Source organism: Gouania willdenowi, chromosome 10 (genome assembly GCF_900634775.1).
Source record: "Gouania willdenowi chromosome 10, fGouWil2.1, whole genome shotgun sequence".
Taxonomy (NCBI): domain Eukaryota; kingdom Metazoa; phylum Chordata; class Actinopteri; order Blenniiformes; family Gobiesocidae; genus Gouania; species Gouania willdenowi.
The window spans coordinates 4,206,683-4,230,815 of record NC_041053.1 but is presented as its reverse complement, the minus strand read 5'-3'; the positions used below and the strand labels follow the sequence as shown (position 1 = coordinate 4,230,815).

Genomic DNA, 24,133 nt, shown 5'->3' with positions numbered 1-24,133 from the left:
TATATGTGGGCTAAGGTTGTGTACTTTAGTTTGTTTTTGTTGAATTCTCCTTAAATTTTCATTCAGGATTGGATCAAATTTTGCCATCAAACTCAACTTGTCCCCAAAAAATTTCATTTTGTGGATCATACAAGACACTTGTGTCCTCTGAGTGCTTGGTTTCGCTCTGCCAGGTGGCAGATTATCACAATCACTCTGTGTATAACTGCTTTCTGGTGCTGTTCCTCGAGATATAGTAAATCCATATTAATCTGATCACTGAAAGTGTTGTTTTTGTTTTGAGTCTCATCTGGAGCTCATGCCAATTTTTCATGTTTTTTTATGTGTAGTTTTGAATGCCCGTGGTCCTTCAGGTGCACTGCTAGCTTTTTCCAATTACGGAAGCCTCCTTTGAGAGTGCAGCATTGTCCAGCTTTCCAAATAATTAGCAGGCAAAACAAAAAACTAAATCAGTGGAAGTAAACTATCATAGCCATGTTCGCTGTATTTTTTTTTCACGTTTTTCATAACCATATAATGATTTTATTTTGTAAATCTACGTGGTGCTTTTTCATTATTTTGTGGGAATGCGTAATCTGTCACCTGAACTCACCTTTTTCTTACAAGACAACATTTTTCAGTATTGGTAAAAACCTCAGGCCACTCTGCAGGGTCATCTTTTATCAGTTATTTAGGTTCTTTATCAGTGGGTTCTGCTTGACCTACACTAAAAAAAGAAATATAGAAAATAATTACAAAAAAGGTCATAGCGTCTGTGATAATATAAAAGTAAATATAACACCTAAAATATCATACCTGCATTGGGCCCTTGTTGTGGTGTTATGTCAACCGAGTCAGGGGAAGGTGGGCTGATGCTAACGGCTGACTGTAGGTAGCAGTGATGGGGCTGTACTGGAGGTAGATGCAGAGTGAGCTAAAAACAAATAGAAACAGAACAACATAATGTCAAATGATATCTTAGTTAAAACGTTCAGGTGATTTACTTACGAGTTGCATCTTCAGGATTTGAAGGTGTTGCAACAAGAAACCTTCTTAGCGATCCTGAGTAAAAAGAGGAATCGTATACTGTATAATTTATTTATACAGTCAATGATGAGTCACCATTCTTTCAAAACATATTCACACCACAATGACACTGTTAAAACAAGTCCAACTTATCCAAATTAAAATCAAATATATTTCATTTACACTTTTTTGCCTGCACACCCATCACTGTCTGCACGGTGCAGCCCCCACTTACCTCACAGAACTGCTCACACCACACACGTCAACCAGGACCCGGTCAGGCCAACAGCACCGTCTGGTCACGCCCAGGACACGGCTCAAAACAATGGGCGATAGGGCCTTTGAAGCCGCTGCCCCCCGCCTGTGGAACGCCCTCCCAGACCACCTCAGGGCCCCACAAACGGTGGACATTTTTCAGAAAAAACTTAATTATCACCTTTTTACAGAAACTTATTTTAACAGTTAATGCCTCTTTTAGTCCAGTCTCTTAATATACTGTATGTTATTTTCGATTTTTTTTTTTTTAATCCTGTAGCACTTTGAGATTTGGAATCAAATGTAAAGTGCATTACAAATGAAATGTATTATTAAATGATACTACTCACTTACTGGCTACACAGAGCATACACACAGAGTTGCTTAGGTAGGAAGTCGGCTACATAACATTTTTTCACACTTTCACACAAATGTCAATGTTTTTGCACCTCTTAGGTCAGCTGTTTGGTCATTTAAACAGTATTTTTACTTAGATGAAAGCACTGCTCAAATACATTTTGATTTATGGAATGCTAGCATGGATGCTGTCTGACTCTGATACAGTGATGCTAGCCTGTTTGCACGGCAAACTAGTTACACACATGACACTTAAGTTAAAGACTGTCAGGCCCTCTCTGTCACACACAGCTAAAGTAACTTTTTACACTCACTTGTCCTGCTTTCTTATTCCCCTTTTCCTCCTTTTTTCTTTTGATTTTTGATTCCTGATGGATAACTTCTCTTCATGTCTTTGGAGTAGATGTGGCAGCACACGGCGTCCACATCATCTGTTTTTGTTTTACTAAATGTGCAGCATGCGGCTTCGACGAGCCGCCCTCTCACTCACTGGTCACGTTTACATGGGAGCTTTAATTCCTCTTTAAAGCGGAATAAAAGTTAAATCCTCCTTAACCTGACCTTGTAAACACTCTAATTTATAAATATTATTAATAATAAACTTCCTGCATAACACTTGCTATTATTCAGATGAATAAATAAATGTGGTTATCACAGATTCATAGAACAATGGACCATCATTTCTGCTGACTTTATGGATGGACCTCAAAAAGCTCTTCTTGTGTTCAACCACCTTCAGGTAAAGTGGGGGTCCCCGGTCTTTATTTTAAGGAGTAGTGGGGTGAAAGGTTTGAGAACCACCACTATAAACTGTCCCCCAGTTTACTGGGCTTTTTTGTTATAGTATGTCCTGAGGAAATCTCAAACCAGGTTTGTCTGACCACATACAGAATGTCTGTTTGTAAGTAAATCATAATTCTGCAGAGATACAGCACAAGTGGAGTAAAAAAAACCCACCATCAGACATTAAAAACGACTCATTTGTGGACAAACAGCAGTGAATAGGAGCAGGTGTGTGTGGATGTTTGAGGAAACTCAGCAGAATAATCAGGTTTTATCAGGTTTCATCACGTACAGGACAGACCAGGCAGCTGTGTTTTCCCTGAGCATTGCCTCAGAGGTGCAACTGATGTGATTTACCTTCACCCTGTTGTTTTGTTTTTGTGATTTACTGCTGAGAATCATCTCCACACTGTACTATTTGAGTTATGGACCTGCCCTCGGGCCAAATGGGTGGAGAACTCAATGTCCAAAGAGCAAAAACTGGAGCTGAGGGCAGCGTTGATACAGACTCCTCCTCCTCAGGATTTACCTGTGAGAGCATCACTCCTGTCCGCTCTGAATGTTGTTATCCTGTCTATGTTAACTCATTCAGTGCCAGCCATTTTCAGATTTTCTACCCCCTCAGTGCCAGCCATTTTTTGAGCATTTTGACTGATTTTAAAGACCCACAGAATATTTTCTACTATGACTATCTGAAATCTGACACCAGATTCTGAAAGATTAAAGCCTCTACTTTCATCAAAATAAACATTTGTTTCTGGCTCGTTTCATTCTTTTGTAATCAGCCGTTAAATAGAGCAAGTTTTACACAAATCTTTAGTTTCAGAGCAAAAAGCTGAGAAAAAAGCCTTTTTTAAAAAAAAAAACCTTGTCAGTGACTTTAAAGCTAATTTTTTGCTTTAGTGACAACTCTAACATCTGAACATTGTTTCCTTACATAAAACAACAAAAAAAAAAAAAAAAAAACACTGAGACCAGGCTTTTGATGGCAAGATTGTTATTATTTATCTATCTTGGTCAGAGTTGAACGCATTTCCTACTGTATTTTGGCGTTCCTCCAACTTTCTCTCCCCTCAGTCTGCACACACGCAACTTCCTCTTCCTCCCCGACGTGCAGAGTGTCACTGCTTGCCCTGTTTTTTTATGTTTTTATCTCACCATTGCCACATTATCCATGAGTTCCCCACATGCTCTGGTCGAGTGTGCGCTGCTGTGTGCTACTGGGAACGTCAACTGTGTACGTAGCGCCGTTTTCTGTCTCGTAAACGCCTTTCCTTTCTCCTTCTTAGCTCTGCTGAGCATGGATGATCTCTCGTCCAAAAGTGCGATGCTACCTCCTACATGTCACCTATTATTTTGCTATCTGGCTCACAGGCTGGGGGTATTTTGTACCCACCTCCCCCCCCCAAGGTCCACACATGTTCTGTGTTAGTATGTGGAGCTGTGAGCTGCTGAATACATCACAATATCACTCTGTAGTGGCATAATCTCCCTTTTTCCTGCTTATTCCTGCTTTGCTGGGTAGCATCAGTGGCTAATCGCTCATCTGAAGGTGCACTGCTGCCATCTTTAGGACACAGTGGGTCACTACAACACCCCACAGCTTAGATAATCATGAGGGACCTCCGCCAGGGTATTTTCTAGTAATCCCCGTGGAAAAAATGCAAATGACGAGTTATCTCGTCATTGGCACTGAGCGTTTGGATTTGAAATGACGAGTTATCTCGTTAATGGTACTGAGTGAGTTAATAGTGACATCCAAGAAAAATGAGTTTAGCCACGTCTCATTGAGGATGAGGCTGAAGTCCAGCTTCAAGTTGTAAACTTCTTTCTGTCTACCTTCTTCCCACATCTTTTATTTGAACAGATTTTGAGGAAAGATGACAATTAAGAATAATACTGTTTCTCAGTGTAATTTATTCTAAGTTATTTATCAAAGCTAAGGATGATTCATGTTTTTGTGCAGACAAAGGATTATATCAACAGTGGATGGCTTCTAGGCCGACCCAACCCGTCAGGTACCCTTGGGTCACCTTGGCCTTTGGTTGCCATGCAGGATAGACAGAAGTAGTGTGGGGGATGGGTCAACCTTTAGCCTAACTTTAAGCCCATGTGACGACTTTGCTTCTGCTCCCTTTTGCAGCACCTCCAGCAGCACAATGGGCGACTTGTGATGGAGAGAAACATTGTTGCTTGGTCGAAATCTGAATCTGACCAGCAGAGCAGACGTATGTTTTGTCCATGTATCTGAGCTCACTGCACTCAGAACGTAAACTGTCGTATCACTGCTACGCTCAAATAACCGTGCATATGGCTGTATTGTTGAGAAACAACACATCATTTATTGACTTGATTGTGACCAGAGTTTGAAAATGGGTCCCTCTGCTCTCGTTAGGCCCCGGGTTGGGCGGCAGGTTTTCTGATAGGATTTGTTTGAACAATACAAACCCTGACACATTTCTTATAGTGTTAACCTTGAACAAAATTATTGTGACCGCATTTTAGATACAAGATCCATGAGAAAACATTACAAATACTGTAAAAATAAATAAAATGAACCTAAATGAAAGGATGTTGATTTTTTTGTGTTTACTCAGAGTCTTCATGTGCACTCATTTATTTTCTTTGTTCATCTCCCACTTAGAATTGAAATAAATTGTTGAACAAATATGATGTTGGTTAGTGGAAAATGTTCATATTCACTGTTACTCGTCTGCAATGGTAGATCTTTGACACAGACACAGAACTCAGAGCTTGTTCGTCAGTGAATGATAACCTTCAGAAAAGAGCTTTTCTGCGTCTGTGTGACCCTTCCAATGCTGAACAGATAAAGGGCTTTGGGTGGCTGATATGGAAATGTTAACACAGAGAATGGAGATATGTTCTGTTGATGATGTCATCCTATATTTCGCAGTTGATAAAATTTGAACCTGATGTTATTGCAGGGACTATTGTCTGCTGTTGGGATGCAGTTAGTGAACATTTTGTCCTTGAGATTCATCCAATGTAGGAAGTACATCATGTAAATTCAGGTTGAAAACTGTCTTTGAGACCAAGAAGCCAGACAGTCACAGCATCAGGACTATAACTAAAAACATCCTGTAGATAGGGCTCTAAACTAGTGTTTGTGTTTGCAAGAAAATATTTTATTACTGTCTACCAACCAGAAATGAGGCATGAACAACACATAAAAAGACTTGTGCGTTGGGCTGCAATGATATCTAAATGTCACGGTTCGTTATAAACATGGTATTAACCTCACGCTACAATACACTGCATGAAAAGTGGGATTTCTGGCAGTTTTTGTCACTGTAAATTGCTGTTAACTCTGAGTCAACTGGAAGTTCCAGTCAGCTCCAGATAACTGCCAGGATAACTGCCCTGCCCCCCCCCCCCCCCCCCCCCCCCACAGCTTCTAGGACTGGGTAAGGTTTTCACACGTTAATGACCTTACTGTGATCTATACAAATACAAATCAGGACTGTCTCCTCTGAAAAGACACACACTTTTGGAGCCAACATGTTGTATGGGAGCTTTAATTCCTTTTTAAAGTAGAATAAAAGTTAATTCCTTTTTGAACTGACCTTGTAAACACTTCATTCCTAATGCAAATTTTATTTTGAATTAAACTTAAATCTGAATTAAGTAGCTGGTTTATTCCAATTAAAAATGTGGCTTCCAGTCTAAATTTAGATTAATGACCAATGTGAGCATTAACACAGGAAATAACAAGGAGTTTTGATAGTAATTTTGTGTGTTTTTCTGTCATTCTGTGTATGTTTGTGGTTGCCCTGCTCCTCATGATGCATTACGTGCATTTATTTTGTCCTTTTTTGTATTTTTACTGTAAAATGTGTTTTTTTTTTTGGTGTCATAATAAGTACTTGTGTTGTGAATTTGTGTATTTCTGTTGTGATTTTGCTTGTTTGTTAGTACTATGGGTTTGTAGAGTCAGTTTTTGTGTTTTTCTTGTCTTTTTGTGTATTTTTGTTGTAATTTTCTATTGTGAGCCATTTTGTGTATTAATGTCATTTGGTTCATTTTTGTAAGGCAAGGTAAATTTATTTGTAAAGCGCATTTCATACACACGACAACTCAATGTGCTTTACATGATCAAAAAGTGCAAGTTATAGTCATTTTGTACCGCTTTTGGAGTATTTTCTGTGTTTTCCTTGTCTTTTACAGTATTTTCCTGCAGTGTTGTAACTCTTTATGTTTTTACTGTATTCTTGCTTTTGTTTTGTGTGTTTTTCTGCCATTTTGTACGTTTACTTTGGAAAATTAGACCAAGGGCTGCAAAGAACAAAGAGTTTTTTTTATAGTAAATTTGTATGTTTTTTGTCATTCTGTGTTTGTTGTTGTCTTATGTTATGAGACATTTGGTGCATTCTTTTATCCTTTTGTGTACAGTATTGTTCCTATAAAATGTATGATTTCTGGAGTTATTGTTGATATGTGTTTTTTTTTTTTTTTCTTTTTGTAATTTTAGTGTATTTATGTTGTTGGGGATGTGATGTATTGTAAATTGTACAACAACTTACAGTATATGTGACAAGTTAAAAAGCAATGCACACATAGTTTAGATTAAAACACTGAGTTCATGAGTTAAAAAACTTAAATACCAGTTAAATGTTAAAAGACAGTTAAAAGTGTTAAAAGAGTGTTAAATAGACATGATTTACTTGACTCTTTATTGTTAAAATTGATTGAGTGATGTTTATCTGTGATCCGCTGAGTGTTCTGAGTTAGACTATCTGGGATTGATTTGTTTTGTCTCCACCCCCCACACGTGCTGTTTTCTCCAACGCTCCTGATGATGGAGGAAGCAGATTGAATCACATTTGTGATAATTTCCTCTTTTCAGGTATGTTTATCATCAGAAACACAGCTTATATGTCAGAAATAAGTTTCTAACAAGTGAATAGTTTGATGACGTTGTAGTTTTGATATTTGAGTTCAATAAGAATTAAGTTTTATGAATCATCGTAAGCTAGCAGACGAGCCCGTGCCATGTGTAGCGTGTTCTGTTGTTAGCTTCTGTTTCATATGAGCATGTTTAAAATATGTTTTACTGTTCTATGTAGTCTGATTTATACACTTTAATTAGCTCAATACAAGTTTAAGACTTACATATTTGATGCTTGAAAGAAAAGAGTGAAAAAATGATTTATTGCAGTTAAATACTGTTTTTCATTGTTTGTTTAAAGGAAATGTGTGTATCCTACCTCCACCACTATCTGTTTTAATGTAAGAAAGTGCTGTAAATGTGTACTTTTGTACATTGTTATATTTTTGTAAACATGTATTTGATTCTACTAAACGCTGTTGGTGAGGAAACAGACCTGAATCACTTTAGTGATTATTTCTCCTTTTTTTCAGGGGTGTAACACATACATAAGTATATTATAGACGAGGTCCTTGATGGACGGTCGTTGTCTAATAACAATATCAGACAATGTAGCAGGTAAGCTAACACCTGTTTTTGTTCTAACTGGACTTTTAACATTACGTTTCGTGCACCCACCCACTAAGGGCTACATCCACCCCTCTCACTGGTTAGATTGGTGGTGATTAGGGCTGTTTAAGGATTAAATATTTTATTTATGCATACTTATTCTTCATGAGAACCCTGACAGGCGTGTTTGTCCTCTGACCAGGGTATTGGTGAGAGATCTGATCTTACTGATGACAGACCTGAGGTTATAAAAGAGGGTTAACAACTGTTACGGCTGGTGCCTTATTGTGTTTAATGTGTTGGTGGAGGAGTGAGAGCTCTTCCACAATGTAATATCTATCCAAATGTAGGAGGATGAGTTATTATTAATGGGTTATATAACTAAGAATATTAATTATGATTATTAATATTACTTCAAATTTGCGGGGTGCCACTCCTTTTAACAGGAGAAATATGTCTAAGTTTTTAGACTAAACTCATCAATGTGAAACCAGGGAAAAGTGAATTCTACCAGACATCTACACCATCATCACAGCTTTAATGAATCAGAGGAATCAAAGATTATGTTTAACCTTTTATTCAAAAGTCAACAATTAACACAGTCAAAATATCAATTGAAATGGGATAATTAAAATGCATTTCTAGGCTAATAAAAGTGAGGATTATATGTAATAAAGTGAAATCACTAATCTAGGAGGATGCTAGTCTACTAAATATTGAATAAAAATGCAGGATACATATTCAATAATAAGATCATAAAATCAAAGAATAAAATAAAGAGAGCTCATAACAAAGAGAGGAGGACGGACAAGGGGGAGACGAACAAACATGAATGAGATGTACTGTGTGTGCAGCATGTTGTTAATGCGTGTAAGTTTGTAGTTATGGAAATATGTATGTGATCTATTGTGGATGAAGTTGCTGATGAAAGTTCATTCTTGTACCTTGGAGGTGAGGTCAGGCTGGACCTGGAGGTGCTGTTGAAGCAATGTAGCAGGACGTGCCACCGTTGGTTCTGTTTCGGTTCCACAGAATTTAGCCCCTTCAGCCGATCCGGGCGGTTAGGCCTTCGCAGCTGGCTTCGATAATGGCTCTTGGCTAACCCCAAGGGTCGCGGGCCGGGCTTCCTTACGGCTGTTACGCACGTCACTGGGTGCGGAATTCGTCTGAACCAAGCAGCTGTTGATTACAAAATCTAACTGTTTCAACTAAAAATAAAAATGAAATGAAAGACTGGAAACATGAGGGAAGACGGGTGAGCATGAACGCCCGCGTCCAAAACTATAGTTTCTGGTCGCGCGTCTTTTTTTAAAGGACGTTTGGCGACGCCTTTTGGAGGAGGCGTCTGGGTGGATCCTTCTGTGATCATGTCGGTGATTGGTCAATGTCTCTGCTTTCAGCTTGTGGGTGTGTCTTGGGTGTGTGTAAGTGTAAGACAGAGACATACGACAAGGGATGATTCTAAACATAAAAGAATGCCTAATAATTAATTCCACATATTTCAAAACATCTTTTCAACATCATATCTTGACATATCATCTATAATGAAAGAGTTTGATACCAAACATGACTGGAAAATATCCTAGAATCACTTTAGGAACTAATTAATGCATTTTACCTGTAATTACTCATAACATAAAGGTCAAAAATCATGTTATGCCTCCTCTTAACTATATGGTCGCAGTAAATACCTCAGACTAACTTTTGTGATGTTTTTCTGGTAATTCTAAGCACTTTTAAATGATAAACACTTTAAAATAGCATTCTGTTGGTTATTGCATTACATGAAACGAGTGCAGACACATTTGCAATTTCAATTTCAGTAGAAATCATTCCAAAAATGTTTTCATTTGTAACTTTCAAACATAATACAATTTCTTTGTTCTCCTTTCCTCCCGTGGAGACATCTCAGTGAGGTGCCTGGACAGTGTTCTCCTGTGACATTTCACCACAGGGGGTCAGAGGGCATTGGGACCGTTCTTTGACTTTACAGCATCCCACAGTATCTGTTTGATAAGGGGGAGAAGAGGGATGTTCTTCTTTTGATCATAAATGTCGCAGGGAGGTAATATAGGGGAAAACTGTCCTTGGATTCTCTGGTCCTCTTGTTTGGCCGGAAGGGGAGTCGTAAAAGAAGGGTTCATACTACGTACTTCAAATAGCTGGTTCAGTCTTAGTGGCTCCGGTATTGAGTTCCCAGACCACATAGTGGGGTTAGTCCTGCATCTCAGAGTTACGGGGGCAGTTGTGTTTACACAGTTCGTGATAACACAAAAACAGGCTCCTTGGTTAATTCTTGCTAGCAAAGGGGGAGGCTTTACGCTTGATGTGGTTTGTTTCCTACACAAATGAGCAGGACAGCAGGGAGTGGCCATCACCAAGGATGCTGATTGGTTCTCCCCAGGGTGTGGCCTTTTATAAGGACTGTCTACCCCAGAAGCTGGTGGAGAGCAGTAGTGGCTGTGTGACTCTCCCTTGCTTGCTGTCCACCAAGAGTGTATCTGACTGTGGGAAGTGTGTGTGTGTGTGTATTCAGTGTCCCTGGTTTAACCAGCGTTTTGAGTTATTTCCTTGTATTCAGTGTTCCTGGTTTAACCTGCGTATTGAGTTTGAACTGCACCTGGAATTATTGTTTGTATTTTGTAAAGAAGCTGTAGGGGTGAGCTGCCATTTCATTTCCTGTTTTCTAGTGTTTTTGTGTATAGGCTTAATATATGAGTTTATTTATTATCTTGGCCTTGGTTCACCCTGACGTTTATGCTTCTGTTTTTGTGTTTAATTGTTGGGCAATAAATGACCTTTGCCTTAAAAAAAAAAAAAAAAAAAAAAAAAAACATCTGGGGTAACAAAAGCAGAAACTTCAGAAGCATGGGAGGTCAAAGGAACTTGCCAGTATCCTTTCAATAAATCAAGTTTTGTCACAAATTTTGCAGATCCAACTCGGTCTACACAATCATCGATCCGGGGTAGGGGGAACGAATCAGCTTTGGTGACATTGTTAACTTTCCGGTAGTCAGTACAGAATCTATTATTTCCATCCGGTTTGGGAACCAGCAAACAAGGTGAACTCCAAGCACTACAACTTCGAACAGCAACAGATATTTAATCTCCTCTTTCATAAGAGCACGTTTGGTTGGGTTTACACGGTAAGCCGCCTGTTTAATGGGGGGACTTTTACCAGTGTCTATGTCATGTGACAACACAGTGGTACGGGTTGGAGTGTCTGAAAACAACGTGGGATTATTCAGAGTTAAATTTATAATATCTGTCTGAAAAGTGCTCTCTAAATGACTTAGATACGTTTGCATGTCACTCAGTTCTCCAAACGAGATGAACTGCGTGAATCTTTTAAAGGAAAATCGGTACAATTCTCACTACCCTCTGTCTCTCGCGAAGTCGACACAGAGACTACCACGGCCACAGCAGGTGGTTTTGAAAGATCACTTCTCGGGACATATTTTTTTATCATGTTTACATGACAAACTCTCGACTTCCTCATTCTATCAGGGGTGCCAATCACATAGTCCGTCTCACTTAACTGTTTCTCAACATTATAAGGCCCACAAAATTTTGCCTGAAGTGCACAACTCGGAATCGGAAGAAGAACCAGAACTTTATCACCAGCACTAAACTGTCTTTTAACAGCTTTACAATCATATCTACGCTTCATCCCCTGTTGGGATGCAGCCAACGAACTACTTGCAATCTGACAAGCATTGTGCAATCTCTCCCTTACCTTAGAAACAAAATCCAGCACATTACACATAGGACGATGAACTTCCTCCAGAACTTTTTCTTTTAACAACTGTAGTGGTCCACGCACGGTGTGACCAAACACTAAGTCAGCTGGGCTAAAACCAGTTGACTCCTGAACACTCTCACGCACAGCCATGAGGAGGAAAGGCAACCCTTCATCCCAATCCCTACGCTGCTCCAGACAGTATTTTCGCAGCATAGACTTTAACGTCTGGTGGAACCGCTCCAGCGCCCCCTGGGATTGAGGGTGGAAAGCGCTAGATTTAACATGCTTAATTGACAATGAAGCAAGGACCTAGGAGAACACTTTGGAAGTAAAATTACTTCCCTGGTCTGTTTGTACAGACAGTGGAAGCCCAAAGGTTGAGAAGAATTTTAGCAGTGCTTTAATCACAGTCCTAGCTTTTATGGTGCGTAGAGGGATGGCTTCTGGGTAATGAGTTGCACTACACATTAGAGTTACCATGTAGTGGTTACCACACTTTGTTTTTGGGAGGGGACCCACACAGTCTAATACAACGTTTTCAAAAGGTTCACCTAAAGCTGGGATTGGATGCAATGGTGCTGGAGGAATTGTCTGATTAGGTTTTCCACTTAATTGACACACGTGACATGAGCGACAGAATTTTCCCACATCAGATTTTAGTCCAGGCCAAAAAAAAACAGCGAAGGACTCTGAAATAGGTTTTCTTAATTCCTAAATGTCCAGCAAGACCATCGTGAGCTAAACTAAGCACCTGGTAATGGAACGGTTGTGGAACCACCACTTGTTTCACCACATTCCACTCTAAATTACCAGTTGCAGGAGGAAACCAACGGCGCATAAGGACACCGTTCTCCAAACTGTACACATTTTCAGAATTGGTTTGAGTGGTGACTGCAGCTTCTAAACAAGCAGACAGGGTTGGGTCTGTTTTTTGAGTGGCTACAAAATAACTTTGATCCACCTCAAACTTCAAATCTGCTTCACTGGGTATCAGACCCAGTCATTAAGTTTTGCTGGCTTATCATCAGAGTCAAATTTTTCACTCATCTGGTCCTGATGATCATTTGACAGAAATGAATCAGACAAATCTATACCTTTACATTTTCTAGCTTGTGCACGGGTTACAGCACAAACAGGAAACACGTTATTTTTTCCTGCAGTTCAAACCAACTCCGGGATTATTAATCACTTCCACAACAGGAAACACACGTTCACCCGCCAGATCATTCCCCAATATCATGGACAACCCCTGGACTGGTAATCGTTCTCGCACTCCTACGCGCACTCGTCCAGACACTAGAGAGGAACTCAAACATATTGAATGGAGCGGGGCGCGCAAAGTGCTCATTTGCACCCCCCACACCAGCGCGTCTGAGCCACAGTATGAGCTGTCAGAAAAGGGTAAAGCGCTCTGTACAATTAATGACTGAGAAGCTCCAGTATCACGGAGAATACTGATCGGCACCTCATCTTCCCCTTTACCCGTTAGAGAAACAGCTCCCCTTATTTTGAACGGATCATAACTCGCGTCCAGCCGTGCGTCACTAACGCATGACGTGTCAGTAGGTTGCAATGGAGCAGGACGCACAAAACCAACGCTTTTTGGAGTTGATGATTTTGTTTTGCTCTTTGATCGCTCTCTGCGTAAAATAACGGGGCAGTTAGCGATCATATGTCCAGTATCATGACAATAAAAGCACACACGGTCAGTATAGCTGCTGCTGCTGACAGGAGCGGTGTTGGAGCGCAGCGGGCCTCTGTGCGTAAACTTTGGAGTTTTAACCTCAGCGCAGGTGACACGCTCATGGTGAACCAACAGAAAAGAAACTCAATGTGTTAAAACAAATTCATCTGCTAATACAGCCGCGTTTGCTAACGTTCCCACCTTTTGTTCATTTAAATAAACCACAAGTTTTTCAGGCAAACACGATTTAAACTCCTCTAACAGGGTTAATTCACGAAGCTGCTCAAACTTTGCTTGCTGTGCACCATTTATCGAGCAAAATAGATTTTTCCCTGGCGAACTCTACATATGTTTGGCTTGCTGATTTTTCACAGGAACGAAACTTTTGCCTGTAAGCTTCTGGCACTAACTCATAAGCGCGTAACACTGTGGCTTTCACCACATCATAAGATAAACTTTCCTCTGTTGATAGGGCTGAACAAACTTCCTGTGCTTTTCCCACCAATTTACACTGGAGCAATAAACACCACACATCCCTCGGCCAGTTCAAAGTGGCTGCTATACGCTCAAACGCGTTAAAATAACTGTCCACCTCACTCTCTCTAAACTGTGGCACTAAGGTGATCTGACGGCTTACGTCGAATTGATCAGCAGGAGAAGGGGGCGTGTTACTCACGCATCAACTCATCTTTGCTACACCTATCCAGTTTATCTAATGAGGGATTCATTTTAAACTCCTCCATCACAAACTGGAGAAGAGAAAAATCAGCCAGCCAACAATATGAAAAGCTCTACCCAACTACAATAAAGAATTACCTTTAAACACATTAAAAAAAAAAAAAAAAAACTATTTCAGATGAAACGAGGACAAGCCCCCAAAAATATGTTACGTCCCTAGTCTAGGGTAGGAACAAACACATTTAAGAGAAACACAGAGAACTGAATAAGGCAAAGGTCATTTATTGCCCAACAATTAAACACAAAAACAGAAGCATAAACTTCAGGGTGAACCAAGGCCAAAATAATAAATAAACTCCTATATTAAGCCTATACACAAAAACACTAGAAAGCAGGAAATGAAATGGCAGCTCACCCCTACAGCTTCTTTACAAAATACAAACAATAATTTTGTAAAGAAGCTGTAGGGGTGAGCTGCCATTTCATTTAGACTTATATTAATGTACACAAAGACTAGCTCCACAAAATCAGAACGACATTTATTGATCCAGAAATTAAACTGATCTTACCTTTATAGGCTCAGTTTCCTCCTTTGTTTTTAAATCCATTTGAACCTCCATTCATGGTGGTTTTTATCATCAGAGAGTCTTTCATTTTTAATAAATCCACCATTATTTGGTCTGTTTTAATCTCTCTTTCTCACTCACTTGGTTCTCTCTGTTCCTTGTGTCGATTTCGTCATGATCACTTGTAATGTTTCCGTTACGTGTGAGTAAAATTACCGCAATGTACCAACACTGGATGTAAAGAGCAACTTATTATCTTTCATAAACTGGTGGAATTTCTCCGATAGAACAAATATGAGCAGAGTTACGGTCATTTAAATTAACGTGATGCGTTCAGGGGCCCTGGGAAACCCAGTCCGTGAAAAGAGCACGTGTCTGGGTAAATCTTGGTTTATTGTTACCCTACGCAACAGAAAATATGAAATTAACAGAATGTACTGTCAACAACAAACCCAGAGTCGCTTAATGGTGACGTAACGCCATACGTGTGTCATAAATTAACGTGATGATGTGTTTCTCTGTGGGAACCGAGTTGAGCTGGTGATCACGTCCGTTCTACCGTGTCAGAAAAGGGACATGGAGGGGGGGATTCCTGCTGTGAGCTTGGAACGGCCCCAGTTGCCAGTGTGAGTACACCCTTACTTGAGCTGCCATGACAACCAAACGGAAGGGAGTGATTTATTCACCGTAATGGGTGAAATAAGCCGGTGTTTGAGGAATATGAGCCCGTTCTAATGGTGCATTCAGTCTTCAGTGACTATAGTGGATTAAATCACCCGTAATTAGTCACTTTTTGGTCGCTTCATCACTTTATTGTTTCAGTGACGTGACGAGCGGTGAATAATATGGGTCTGAGGAGACGTGGCAGCAGCATAGGATGTCTGCATAGAGAGCCCTCCTGTTACACTGGATATAAAGACAGTGACTGCCGCTTTATATCACATCATTTATATTGATTTTTAATGCAATATTATTGCCAGAGTCATCTCAACATCCAAAAAAACGTCATTATTTATTTATTAATGCCTGAAGCGGGACGTCACAGTTCACTGCACCATCATACCTTCATAGATATGTGATCTACAGATTTAACTGTATAACAATATAAAACAACAATCAAACCTTAAAAGTGGATTAATTTAAATGATCATCTCCTCCTTTATATTATCTACAGGTTTGTATTCAGTGAACTTTACTACAGACGTCAGTAGATGTTTTAATGTAGATCAACCTCTCAGTGTCTTTCACTTAATGATCTGTATCTACAATGTTAGAAAGAAAACTACTGTTTGCACACAAAAAAAAACATAAAACATAAATCAACACAACATTAGTAATGATGTGAACACGTCTGTGGTGTGTGATGTTACTAATGTGTTTCAGAGAAAAGTGTTAAGGTTCATTAAAGTGTTCAGGTGGGCGGAGCCAGGTAGAAACCCAGGGTTTCTTTAATAAAACCTGCCAGCGATCAGGTTTAGTTCACGGACACTGTTGCCATGGTAACATACTCAGAGAAGAACATACCTCGCTTTTAGGAATGAGATACTCAGAGTTTCCCTCATTTGAACCCCAACATACTCAGAGTTTGAACATAACCTGCTTTATGGAATACCCCTCAGGTCCATCCCTGGCTATTGATCCTGTTATTAATCAATGGATGCTACAGGTGTTGATCCCAGAGGAACAAAAGGTGTCATTCATTACACATATTTACGTGTGTCAGAGCTATGGGATCAAATTAGGGTCATGAAGATTTTGTGCTCAAAAAAAAACTGTGTGAAAAATTATTTGTATTTGTAAAATAAACTTTGTGTCTGCAAAACAAATTTGTGTGTGAAAAATATTGGTATTTATAAAATATTTTTTTTTTTGTTTCCAAAATAACCTTTGTGTTTGTGTGAAAAATATTTACACTTGTAAAAACCATTTAGCTTTTGTGTGCGTGTGAACATTTCTCTTACAAGTACAGAACCAAATACATAGATAAATCATGACTGATAAATAATAATAGATTGAAAGTGAATGTCTATTCCTGCTGCTTCACCAAAGTCAACTTTTATTTAATTTTTTTTTTATAGGTAATGGTGCAGCTTTTACACAACTCAGAGGGAAATGAAAAGCGTTATGGCCACATACAGGGGTAAGATTATCAGAAAAAATAATGTGTAAGTTAATGTATCTGACACTATTTGTTATTTGTTGTGACTGAGCTTTCCCCACAATTCAACTGTGACTGTATATCTGACATGTGTGGAGTAAACACTGGAGTCTTTATACTGTATGTAAGTAATTTACATACTGGCCACGGTTACATGATATTTTTATATTCGGAATTATTTATTCCGAATGAAATCATTCGGAATGAAAGTGTTTACATAGAGATGGTAATTCCCAAACAAGGTTTACATGGAAAACAGATTTATTCCGATTTCAATAAGTAAAAGTCTGGAAAACAATCACCAGGTATAAATATTTACTCCCTGGTAAAGACAGTAACTCTAACAACAGATAAAATGATAAACTGATGTTATTACAGCCTGTACATGCAGTACGGAGGCACATTTACTCCGCCTCTGGGTCCTAGTGCCTGCGGTCCAGTGAAGCCTGTTACTTTTACCGAGGTCCGTGTGTGTTTAATAAGTCTGTGTGTGTCCGTGTGAAAGTCCACATGTTTATGCCTCTGTCCATCCACTCTTTTCATTATATCCATGTCTTTTAAGGATCTTATTAAATATTCTAGGCTGGAGTCCGGGCCGCCGCCATCTTGGATTTTGTCATCACCAGCGCGTCATCGCCACAAATTGCACAAGCGCAAAATGATCCAAATTAACTTAAAGCGGTTTTAATCAGGTTAAGTGTTTACAAGAAAGAGGAATTATCTCATTAGGAATTAATAACAGAATAAATCAGCCACCTAATTCGGAATTAACGTAAATCGGAAATAAATTAGCATTAGGAATTATGTGTTTACAAGGTCAGTTTAAAGAGGAATGAACTTTTATTCCGGTTTAAAGAGGAATTAAAGCATGAATAATAAAATTGAATTTGGAAACTAGAATATAAATAGACCAGCAGTCAGGAGTCTCCATGCATTGTCACAAATTACACATTAGTCCATATCAGACTACCCATGGTTACAGATTATTATTATTATTATTAATATTATTATTATTATTATTATTATTATTATTATTATTAGTACAAGATGCACCAGCTCAAGTATTTTCATGCTACATTTTATTTTAACTAGATTTATATTTGAGAAAGTGAATGTATAGAATACAGATGTTTAAGATTGTTTTGTGTGTGGTGTAATAATATGAAAAATAATAAAATAACATTGAAAATACAATTGAATTCCAGGCGACCCCACATTGGGTCACGACCCCAAGGTTGAAAAACCCTGCATTACATTATTCTGTTTTTGAAGTGTGTGGGAGTAGGGGGTACATCGCTTCAAGTTAAATGTCTGAAGGGGTACAGGATTGAAAAGTTAGGGAACCACTGCCATAGAACATCACTAATTCTACTGCTTGTGTTTCCAGCTGCTGGGAGTGAGGACAGATGTTTTAGCAAAGATGGACTTCTGGTGTCTGATGAGGAGGATGGCACAGCTGATGGAGAAGCTGGGTGGATAGTTTGTCCTCCATCCTTCAGAAGTCTGGATCTTTCTGCTCTGTGTTCAACATTACAGAAGAAACTGGAAAATGAGCCCAAATATCAAGCAACCCACCACAAAAGACTGCATTATGGACCACCCTCTAAAAGACCTGCTCCATCTTTTTATGACCCTGAAGCAGCCCAGAGGCATGAGAGTTAAAGTTTTAGTGTGTGACCCAGACAAGGGGAACACAGTGTAAAGTTTGTTTTTATTTTTTTTTAAATAAAGCTCTGCTTTCAATATGTTCCTCCTGTCTCTCTTATTCCCAATAAACTGATATTGTGATGTGTAGTTCTCACTAAATGATATTAGTAATAATAATAATTAGTATCATTAATATTATCATTATAATAAAAATGGGAGGGGCATATGACCATACGTTACAACGTGACCAATGAGTGAGGGACTTTCTGTCCAATCACAGGTGATTTTACTCCTGAACTGTCTATGGTTTCATCCAATGGTTGGTTAGGTTCAGTCAGGCAGGCTAGACACTGAAATGCTAATTATTTACAGCCATTCACTCAGTCAGGGAGGCCAGACATTGAAATGCTAATTAATGAGAACCACAGCGGGGGTGTCCGCCCTAAAGGTTGGTGTTGCATTTAATGAGGGTCAACACAATGTCGAGCAGAGTTTTGTGTGACACCAACTACGCGGAGAAGTCTTCACAGTCGTAAAATCTGAGCTTTGCATTTATTCTGTCTGGCGAACTCTGCATGGACTCTGTTTTACAAGTGTTCGCCTGAGTTTGTTTGAGCCTTGTCACATAAAGAAAAATAGTTTCACATCCCAAGCACCACGCAGCACAGCCAGTCAACGCTGGCTCACAGCTGCAATGCATTCATGGACAGTCGGGAAATAGCAGATACCTATACTTTCAGTTCAAAAAATTAGCCACCCAAACCGAGATGAATGGATAATGTCTTCACCTGCACTGCCCCGCCCCGCGGGTGACCCGCTCGTCAGTGTGCATGTATATATGTATGTTTATGTATATGTGTGTATGCTTGTTGATGTGTGTCTGCGTATATGCATTTTTGTATTGTGTGCAGGGCTTTAAATTAACACCCGCCAAATGCGGGTAAAAATGGACTTTGACGGGAAACATTGTAGCGTTATTAGCCATTTTGGCCTGTGAAGAATGAAACAAATACCACTGCGTCTGTTTGAATCAGCAGGTTGCAGAAACAACGTTTAAACATTGTTGCCAGATTGGTCTGTTTTCCGCCAAGAAATTTCAGGGGTTTTGTGTGTGTTTAGACTTTATAACGTAATGTGTATCTGGCAACACTGCTGGTTGTGCTAATCCTACATTTCCCATGAACACTATGTCGTGACTGTAATACAACAATTGGCTACGTGCTTACGTTAGGGTGATTGTTATGGTTTGTTATCAGAAAAGTCAGACGTAATGATGATGTGAAATTAGTTAGGAACAAATAAACAAACGTGGAGATAATTATCGGCTGTTGAAAAACCTAAACTGCAAAAAAGGAAGGCTGCTGCTGACTCAGGGGAAATGACGATAAAAGAGGATCTGAAAAGGAGTTAGAACGTGATTACTTGTATTTTTTCTAACTTCAGTGTTCCAGAGATTCAATTTTTAAGTTATGAGAATATACTTTATAAAGGGTTCACTTCTCCGACACACTCAAAGTTCCATATAGCACCTTTTAGGCATTGTTACAACATTGTTTTTAAATTAAATGTTTATATTTTTACCATTTTAATGTATTTCTGCAATCAACTAATATAAAAACTATTTAGAAAAAATAAATTAAAAAAAAACATGAACGCTTAAATGTATTCTGTGGCTCATTATATAGTTTATTTTTTGTTGGCTGGTGAAAAATCTGGTTGGTAACTTTAAGAATCTACTAGCCATGCTGGCTGGTGAGCTAAAAAGGTCATTTAAAGCACTGGTTGTGTGTGTGTATATATATATATATATATATATATATATATATATATATATATATTGTATATGCATACCTCCCTCACTAAATTTGTCCATATCTCAAAAAAATATTAATCTGATCAAACTAAAGATTTACAGTGTGACTATTGAATAATCATGGAAAAATGGTAACAATTTCTGAATTTTTTGTGACCAAAGTGCCTAGGATATCCTGAAAATTTGTTGAAATTACATGGAATGACCCTCATGTAATTACAATTATTTGGAATAAAAGAAAGTCAAATAAATGATAAAGGAACTTTCTACTTTGTCCATTAGCGTTAACAACAGTAATTTTAAGAATTCAAATGTTCTTTTGTTTTTATGTTTGTAGATGCTTGTAAAAGTGTCAGAACGACCTCCCATTTTTCGACCTCTTTTTTTTTTCTCTTGTTCAGCACATAAAACAATGACAGCCACGCTGTGACAGACTTGACCTGCAGCACAAATGATACTTGAAGGCGGTAACGTGCTGTTTGTCAGGCTGTGTGTGGAGGGGCGTGATGGCAACATCATTAGATGGGTGTGTTCTGCCCTCGGAGCTTCCCCGTGTGTTCCTAGGCAGGCAGTTAACCAGTGTAATGACCACGCTGGCTGTTTCTTTGATGCATTTTATTCTTCATGACTCGTGTGTGTGTGAGTGGTAAAACTGCAACACAACCACATAACAATTATTTTAAAATGATATAAAACAATGTATAATGAAAATTAGGCACCTCATATTACAGGTCTCAGTTGTACAAGCTAACATGCTGATGCTAAAGTTAGCATATGATGCTAACACGCTAGAACACCAAACTTGCTTCATCTGCTTCAAAACATGAAATACAACAACATGCAAGGACACAGACAAGTGTAGACATGTTAACTAAATTATTCTAATCAACTTACAGGCTGTGATGACTTAGGACACAGTGCAGCAGTCTGAACAATATTTCTCCGGACTTTTCGGCAAACCGGAAGTAGTATAGCCGCCACTTCCGGTTTTACCAAATAAAACGTAAGTGTAAACAAACTCTTAAAAATAATGTAGGAAGCCCTATAAATACATTCACACACTCTGGATGGCTCATAAGGAGCCAGAACAGGGTGTGTCAGTTTTTTTTTTCCTTTTTTTTTTTATTCACATAACTCAATATTTGCTGTAAAAAAACACACTAAAGGGCAACAGCTGTTAGCAGCTAGCAGATGTTAGCCCAAATCACCTAATTTATTCCATTCTTTCAATTAAGCCCTTGACTCCCCAGTGAGAAGAACAGGAGATCGTAAAGAAAGGTTCTGCAATGCAATTAGTTCACCATTTATTAGTACAATAAGGAAGGGTGAATTAAATTGATGTTTCAACTGGAGCGAGTAAAAGAAGAGTGTTGAGGGATGTTAGAAGGAACATACTGTAAAGCCTCTTCTATAGAAATAGGAATTCAACAGTTGTTACGCTTCATCCAGCCTTTCAAACGTGTCACATCTACAACAAAGGATTTAATTTTCATTTTAGACGATAACAATAAAGGCTTGGATTATAAGAAGTGAGTGTTTCAGAGCTGGACAAATACATTTGTATATTTAAAGCTGCAGCATGTAAGTTGTTTTTTGTTGTTATTTGATCAAAAACATTATCATTTATGAGCAAATTGTAATCCAAAGTGTTCTGAGTGGACAGTGAATCTCTTTAGCAATACAGGAGCGTGAAGCTGGACTTCAGCCAATCAGAGATCTTTCTTCTAACAGAGCCATCCAAGAGCTGTTTTGGGCGTTACTATTGGCTGCTTGAGCTGCTCGTCAAAAGTTGATGCGCGTTCACGCTCTGAGAGTGGGGACAGGGTGACGGCAGATGTTCGAGCAGAAGTCTCTAACGCGGCTGTTGGCACAGCGGTTACATGCCAAATCAAGAGGAAAAAGGAAGACCGAGGTGGAGAAGCAACAAAAAAAAAGACCCAAACGTGTTCAAGAGGAACAGATTCTGCAGAGGTTCCTCTGACCCCCAATTTCCACTGGATAGGTTTCCATTTTAGTCTGTGTTCATTTCCACCAGGTCCGCTGCAGTGCATGTCTGCTCCTTCCCAGCTGTGGTAGTCCGGTGCCCTCCTACAGATATACGCAGGGCTTCTATTTCTGGCGAACACCGGAGCACGACAATAAAATTCCGCAATAAAATATCCAGTTACTTTTCAAAATAACACACTTCAGATTATATTTCATGTAACTACATCACCAAAACTTCATAATGTGTAAAAACAAAATCACATTCACTATATTATTTCCTCTCATACTGTAACTCACTGTGAATTGCAGCAACTTTGATTCAGTTCATGTTTTACTGGTGCAGTTTTATCTCTTCTCTGTTGAATGTTGCTAAAAAATGTGGCTATGACAAATCCAGAGTCCAACCTTCTTGTTCTCCTTCATTAGGAACACTGACCTTTTTATCTGTTTATTGTTGCGTTTATAATACATACCTTTAACAGCATTCTCACGCATTTATATAAATATCGTGAGAACTCCTCTGTCTCAAAACGCAAATAGTGGGGATTACCGGACGGCGGACAGCGGAGCAAAACCGGATCAGTGCCGTGGCGCAGCGGAGACGTATTCAGTAGTAACCCCGGGTGACTCGGTATGTACAGCGGACTGTCACCAATCCGCTTTCAGTCCACCCCCACATACTGAGTCAGAGAGAGTGAACAGACGGGATAAATACTTGTAAACCTAAGAGAAACATTATCCAAGGTGAAGAGAACATATGCAATTCATTTGCAATGTGGAGTCTGTCTGCTCTGATCAGCTGGGATCAGGAGGCGGTGGAGGGCTGTCCTCACAGCAGTGAGTTCTACGTGCTTTCATGTCTCTAAACCATTAGAAAACGCTTCAGAAAACACAAGATAAAGTCACTACATTTGTGACTCTAGGTTATGTATATAACCCCGGTTCTATGATTAATATGAGTGAGATGTCTGACTATGGGATGCAACCTCTGTCTGCATTCCTCATAAGCATTTATTTCAATCTGCCAATCCTGATTGGCTGCTGAAGCGTGTCCATCCGCTAACGGGAGACCCACCTCCTATAAATGGAGGACACGGACCATTCAAAATATGCACCTCTTCTCCTTGTTCGAGCAAGAAGGGTAGTCTGGTGAGACATCTCACTTTTATAGGAGGTGGGTCTCCCCCTAGCGGATGGACGTGCCGAGCCGGCGATTCCAGATTGGCAGATTGAAATAAATGCTCTGAGGAATGCAGACAGAGGTTGCATCCCATAGTGAGACATCTCACAAAATATTATGAAATAGAACAGCCGCAGAGTTCCACAGTGTGCGCATTCATGCAAGCGTTCACAAGAAGAGAGAGAGAAACACCCTGACCTGGAAGGCTGGCTGCCAGTTGCCACCCTTTGATGTCTTTCAACTTGATTTCATGTTTATCACACAGCTGTGAAAACCAAATGTCCAGCTTGTAGGTAGCGTACTGCTAGACATTCAGCCCCTCCATGATTTCACAGCCAGTTTGTGTGATTGATACAGCCTGAGATGGCTGATTTTGTGGCATTGTCCAAAAATAATGACAAAGTTGTGGAATTTTTAGGCTTTATTGTTTTCCATAACGTTGCATAAAAAGGTCTATTTGCAAAAAAACCGAGTGCATTTGAGTTCTGTCATAACAAATCAGAAAAGAGCTTACATTACATTAGAGCTCACATTTGAAACGTTTTCAGTGCAGAGAATATTAAACAGTTATTTTTTCCTGTAAGAATAACTCCAATGCAGGATTGTCTCTCTAAAAAGTGGAACGTTTACTGCAGTTCAGGTGATACACAAACCTCATGGATCTATTACATAATAGAGACAAATTAAATAAAATTGTGTATCTCATAAATGCCGTCTTAAATGCAATGGAAACTTATTATTCGCTGCCAAAAATGGATCAGTTGAGACATTTAAGACTATCTGTAAATCCTAGGAGATCATTGACTCATTCAGAGCCAGACATT

General features: G+C 39.2%; 1 protein-coding gene across 1 annotated transcript in view; it reads right to left on the bottom strand.

The window, feature by feature from the left end:
• Nucleotides 1-805: 805 nt before the first annotated feature.
• Nucleotides 806-24,133, bottom strand: part of slitrk2 (SLIT and NTRK-like family, member 2) — a 91,789-nt gene continuing 68,461 nt past the window's right edge. Inside the window, exon 2 of the mRNA XM_028460414.1 lies at nucleotides 806-913. Coding sequence (XP_028316215.1) covers nucleotides 820-913 — 94 coding nt within the window. The 3' untranslated portion in view covers nucleotides 806-819. The remainder of the gene's footprint in view (nucleotides 914-24,133) is intronic.